Source organism: Helobdella robusta, assembly GCF_000326865.2.
Source record: "Helobdella robusta unplaced genomic scaffold HELROscaffold_64, whole genome shotgun sequence".
Lineage (NCBI taxonomy): Eukaryota > Metazoa > Annelida > Clitellata > Rhynchobdellida > Glossiphoniidae > Helobdella > Helobdella robusta.
The window spans coordinates 728,733-735,374 of record NW_008705358.1 but is presented as its reverse complement, the minus strand read 5'-3'; the positions used below and the strand labels follow the sequence as shown (position 1 = coordinate 735,374).

The following is a 6,642-nucleotide window of genomic DNA, read 5'->3' as shown; positions in this document are numbered from 1 at the left end:
CAGCTGGGATAAAATATCAATGAGTGCAGTTTCCGTGGAAAAATATTGACGATAGCCGGATTGATTCTTTGGCAACAAATTGTTTTTGTTTAAATGCTGTAACAATTGTTTGATAACAACTTGTTCAATGACTTTAGAAATGAATGAAAGATTAGAGATAGGACGGTAATAAACAATAGCATGTTTCAAAGGGTTGGGAAAACTGCTAGTTGATAAACATTGGTTGACAAAAAATGTCAAAAATGGCAAAAAAAGATCTATAAATTTTTTAAATATGTATGTTGGAATCAGATCAAGAGAACAAGAACTGCCAGGAGAGTCACAAACTATTTTACGCAATTCATCTGGCGTGCATATTTCAAAAATTGGAAAGATTAACAATTGCTTCAGGTAAGACGACCCTAGAGACATACTCAAACTGGATTAGTTTGTTAGTATTTTCTATAGTCGTGCCACGAATATTATTGATTTTATTGATAAAAAATGTCATAAAATCATTGGGGGAGAAATCATTTGAATGGTTATTATTGTGATTTTTAGATAAAATTTTGTCGAGGATATTCCACAATTTTTTTGGTTGTTTTTTAAACGAATCAACTTGATTTGACCAAAATTTGTTTCTTTTTTGGGAAAATTTTTGTATTTTTTCTTTTAACGCTAAGCGCCATGCATTTCGATTAATATCATTTTTTATTTTCCTATACAATCGTTCCAGTTTTCGACAATTGCGTTTTAATGAACGACATTCAGAGTCAAACCAAGGAGCAGATGGTACATGAGTAAATTTGACATAACGACAAGAAGCAACGATATCCACAATCCTCACGATTTCAGAATTAAACAAATCCAACAGGGTATCAGCGGAAGATGAATTGAACGGCCCTGAAATAGGTGATTCGAGAACTAGCGAAGAAAATTGATTTTCGTCAATTTGATTCCATGAACGAGTAAGTTTCCTTTTTTTCTGAGGTGTGGGAACAGAAATAGGGAAACAAATTTTAATTAAACTGTGGTCTGAATACACATTTGGTGGCTCAACGGAAAAAATTGTGAGGGAAGGTCAGAACTAGAGACAATTAAATCTAATGTTCCACCATGAACGTGGGTTGGTTCATTTATTCTATTTATCAATTGATATAAATCAAAAATTTCAAACAATTTCAATGCATTAGGGTCGTTCAAAAGTTTAACATGAATATTCACATCTCCAATAAAAATAACATAATTTCATCAAAAAACAATGGTGATGGAATAGAAGACCCAGGACGATAAATTGCAAAAACAATAATAGTTACTTTGTTGGTATGTATGTATGCATGTGTGTGTGTGTGGGTGTGTGTGTGTGTGTGTGTGTGTGTGTGTGTTTTGTTCTGTCTGTATATCATATCAATGTTGCCTGATTTTAAACAATAACTCTCAATCTTCAACGATAGACACAATGATAACAGAAGCAATAAACATGATGGTGATCTCCAGTACATTTTAACACACCGGACAATAGGAAGTTGGTATCGGTCGCCCTTCAATTAAAAAATAACACCTATAGAATAAATATATAGACCGAATCATTATGTATATATATATATATATAAATATATATATATATATATATATATATATAAATTTATATAGGTACATATACATTTATATAATTTATAACTTAAAATATTACGAAGCGTCAATTAAATTTAATGCTTCTGATGAATACAAAATATGACACACAAACACAGTAACACACAAACAAACATACTTATACAATGTATACATTATACGTAAAAAAAAGGCGTGTGTGTGTGTGTGTTTGTGTTTGTGTGTGTGTATTAATTTTTTTTAAGTTTGATACATGAAAATATATCCCATACATTTCTATGTGAAAATATAAAATTTATATACATTAATAAAGTTTAATTGATGCAGCGCACATTAATTTTTACTGTATATTTCGTTACATTACAAATTTATCATGTTTTATTTTTTATTATCTTTGCTGGCTAATGACGTCACCGACACGGTTAATGACGTGTTGTTTGGCGGTTTTATTAGCGTTTATGAATTGATCAATGAAAACTTTTATATCTATGCTTCAGGCGCAGTCGCTCTTCTATTATCGCTCATTTAGCATGTCGATGTCGCTTGTTTGTAATGTGATGTCAGTTGCATTTATTTTTGTTGTTTGTTTGTTTGTTGTTGTTTTTTTGTTGTTGTTTGTTTGTTTGTTGTTGTCGTTTGTTTGCTTGCTTGCTTGTTTGCTTGTTGTTGTTATGATGCATGTTTTTTGTTGTTTTTATTAAGTCGGTTACATATAGATTACAGCAGTGATCAGCTAACTTCAAGAAATTTATATGCATGTCTTTAGAACAAAACCATTACTATTTTTTGATTTGGTAGCACGTTAACCATTTACTTTTGTCTCATTATAATTACTTCGTCTGCCATATTTGCCAATTCATTTAGTTTATGTTATTAGTCAATTCAATTTGGACTTCAGTTGCGTTCAACATCACTACATTATTATATTCGTATTTGTACTACTGCAGCTGTTACTAACAAAATTATCTCATTACATTCTTAACAGAAATAATTCTCTGAGAATTTCTTTTGTTACATTATCTTAGAAATTGAACCTACCTCATAACGCACTTACTCCTAGACGGGCATACACGGTGAGTTGGTTTCTTGAACTTTGGCCAGACCAACCAAATGACGAACATTATTATGACGGGCGATTGAATGTTTATATTAGTGCCAAATTTGACTTGATGACTTATGAAGACATGTACTCTATCAGGATGTTTCATATTTAGATATCTATCATTTCTGCTGCTTATATCCTCTATGCATTGGGATGAATGATCTACTCTACTCTATCCCTTTTCTCACTTTCTCTCTTTCTCACTTTCTCACACTCTCATAAACTCTCTCTCTCTTTCTCATGTTACAGCTTTTCCTACTTTCATATTTAATATAAGCAATGATATCAAGATGGTTGTCACACACACACACACACACACACACACACACACACACACACACACAGCACACACACACACACACATATTATAGATATATATATTTATAGATACATATTAAAAATATATTATATATATTATATATTATGCATATACATACATTCAGCAGCACTCATTAATCAACCATCACCACTTCTGTCGAATAGTTTCCAATGTTGTTTGCTATTCATTGACCCTGTTTGATGATGATGACGATGATGATAATGATGATGATGATGATGATAAATACTGATGATGACGGTGATGATGATGGTGATGGTGATGGTGATGGTGATGGTGATGGTGATGATGATGGTGATGATGATGGTGATGATATTGATGATGATGGTGATGTTATTGATGATGAGGAGGAGGAGGAAGATAATGATGATGATGGTGATGTCATTGATGATGATGATGGAAGGGATGATGATGATAATGATGTATAATAGCACCTGTTCTTCTTTCGTTCATTGCAAGCTGGGGCGTGGAGAAGCATTAAATTAACCAAACATACGGACATACAAATCAAAAAATACATTTGTTTGTGTGTTTGTATGTTTGTTTTGTATGCATGTAGGCATTATTATTGTTTGTATGCATGTTGGTATTTATTGTTTGTATGTTTGTTATTTTCTGTATTAGTATGTATGGTAGTAATAATTTAACTCACTTTGTTACTTACTTTTGGTTATATACATATACACGTTTTATTAAAGTTATATACATGTACATTTACACACATATACATACACATATACGAAACGAAACGAAACGATATTTTATTTGTTTCTCAAAATTGAAAAATTTAAAGAAAGCAGAATGACCATAATAGAATTTGTACAAAATTCATCTGGTATGGCCACCTAAACAAGCCACATGGCCACATATACATACACATATACACACACATATAGATAAACGTATGTATGTTGGAGCGTTTAAAATGTGATAGAACGATAGGTAGACATGGACATGCAACATGGAGGGGAGCAGACGACGAGCAATGCAACATGTTGGCGCCAAAACTAATGAAGTGTTTAATTACCATTACAAATTTTTGTTCCACATCCGTTCCTATTGTTTTTCATATTTTGGCCTTGCCTGCTCGTCTGCTTTATTATTTTTTTGTTCTTTGTTTTGATTCACATTGTTAGTTCTTTGTGATATCTCTCTTCAACATGTTCACCATTTTGAATACTTCTGCATGGGTTCATATTAATTTTAATAAAATTTTTTTAATTTTTCGAACCATGAGTTTGGGTTTTCTATTTTGTTGTTGGTGTGCGTATTGATTTTGTTGTCTCGACAATGTTGTTGTTGTGTTGTGTTGGCGATGCTGTTGTTTTGTTGTATTGGCGATGTTGTTGTTGACGTTGTTGTTGATGATGAGTGCATGAATGAGCAAGCTTATGAACATCGCACTGCCTTGAATCGTTGAATGTCGGTTTGGGTAGAAGTCTGACATGGCTAACACAGCATGGAAAGTTGAAAAGTTTTTGTTATCCCCTCTCTATTATGAGAATCAGCCACAATTGTTCAACATTCATCTCATCCTCGCTCAAAAATAATTTGAAATTTTAAAACTGTTCCAGCTGGAACCTGATAGTGGCGTGATTGCCAAGAAGGAAGTTGCTGGTAGTGGGATGCATGTATGTTGCATCTGATCCTGGCGCAAGAGAAATTAAACCTGCGAATGTTTTTCTGAATGTTTAGAGAACCGAATTGATAAATGAGAATATTTAAGTAAAAGAGTGCACGAGACGAACACTCAAACAAATGTTTAAAAGCGTGAACACGCATGAACAGATGAACCGAATATTTTTATGAACACATGTGCGAACAGACGAACCAAACATTTTTATGAACGCATGTGCGAAAAATAAAAATACGAGTGAACCAAGGAGGTTGTATGAGAAGACGTGCGACTGATTGTATTACTTCCATTGTTGCTTGCATTCCATTGCAGGTGAAAGTTTCCTGCCAATGACTCGCAAACTTCAATTAATGCAAAAAGTAAAATTTGTGTGTGTGTTTGTATGTGTATGTGTGTGTGTGTGTGTGTGTGTGTGTGTGTGTGTGTGTGTGTGTGTGTGTGTGTGTGTGTGTGTGTGTGTGTGTGTGTTGTAAGATGTTGATGCATGTGTTTTTCAGAATGATGCGATTACATTTTAAATTGTATAGTAGTATTGTAAAGTCCTAAACATAGACCAGAAACTAGCACATTAACATAATTTATGCACAAAAGAGAAATTAACATAATTTATGCAACCCAGACAACATTAACATAATTTATGCAACTCGGACATTAACATAATGTAATCATTGAAAAAGTGTTGTCTAATCAAAATCACTGTACAGGTGACGTTGAGCCTACCTCGACATTGACCATTGAATCGTCACACCGCCTGGCCAATCCAGGTGAGAATGTTACGTTCACCTGCAGAGTTCAACTTCATCATCATCATCATCATCATCATCGTCGCCATCATCATCAGCATCATCGCAGTGAACATCATCATCATCACTTTCGTCGTCAGTCAAGTTATGATAACGATGTTCTTGTTGGTGATGATGATGATGCGACTTTTAAAAATAAGAATGGATTTCTGAGTGTGTATAATGCAAAAGATGTAACAGCTGATGGTGATGATGATGATCAAGCCTTCAGCCTAAATGATGGTCCTGATAACGATGATGCTAATGGTGATGATGATGATAATGATAATGGTAGAGGTGGCATAGAATGGTTGAAAGTGCTGGATGGCAACTATTACAACTTTGATGCAGATGTTAGCAACAACAACAACAACAACAACAATGATTATAATTACAAAACTCGAAACAACAACTCAATGAAGCACAAGAGTTTCAAATACAGCAACAACAACAACGACGACGTTAACAACAATCTCCACTACAACAAAGTAAACAAACCAAACTTAAACACTCAACACATTTCAAGCAATGACGTCACAACCGAACCTTTCCTGACCGGAAACAGATATCAAGCGGAAACAGTTCACTTGACATACGCTGTCATTTCTATACTCAATATATATGGTCTGGGATGATGATGATGAAGATGATGATGATTATTATTATCATTATTGTTATTATATTATTATTATTATTATTATTATTATTATTATTATATATTATGATCATTATTATTGTTATTATTATATTATTATCATTATTATTATTATTATTGTTATTATTACAATTCTTCAAATTTATGATGCTGTTAGACTGTTGACAATTGCAAAAAAATTATTTTTTACTCATCCTCATCATTATCATCACCAACATCAGCAACATCTACATAACTATCATTGCGTAACAATAATGTTAGTAACCATCACCATCATTGTCATTGTCATCATTATCATCATCATCACCACCACCACCATCATATTCATCATCATCATCATCACCACCACCATCATTATCATCATCATCATCATCACCACCATCATATTCATCATCATCATCACCACCACCACCATCATATTCATCATCATCATCACCACCACCATCATTATCATCATCATCATCATCACCACCATCATATTCATCATCATCATCATCAACAACATCACTACTATCATCTCCTAACAATAATAATAAAAAG

The 6,642-nt window shown here is 33.2% G+C and overlaps 1 protein-coding gene across 1 annotated transcript in view; it reads left to right on the top strand.

The window, feature by feature from the left end:
• Positions 1-3,977: 3,977 nt before the first annotated feature.
• Positions 3,978-6,642, top strand: part of HELRODRAFT_194023 (hypothetical protein) — a gene marked incomplete at its 5' end in the record, with an annotated part of 9,404 nt that continues 6,739 nt past the window's right edge. Inside the window, 3 exons of the mRNA XM_009030063.1 lie at positions 3,978-4,023; positions 5,370-5,455; positions 5,549-6,071. Of these exons, the coding sequence (XP_009028311.1) occupies positions 3,978-4,023; positions 5,370-5,455; positions 5,549-6,071 (655 nt within the window). The remainder of the gene's footprint in view (positions 4,024-5,369; positions 5,456-5,548; positions 6,072-6,642) is intronic.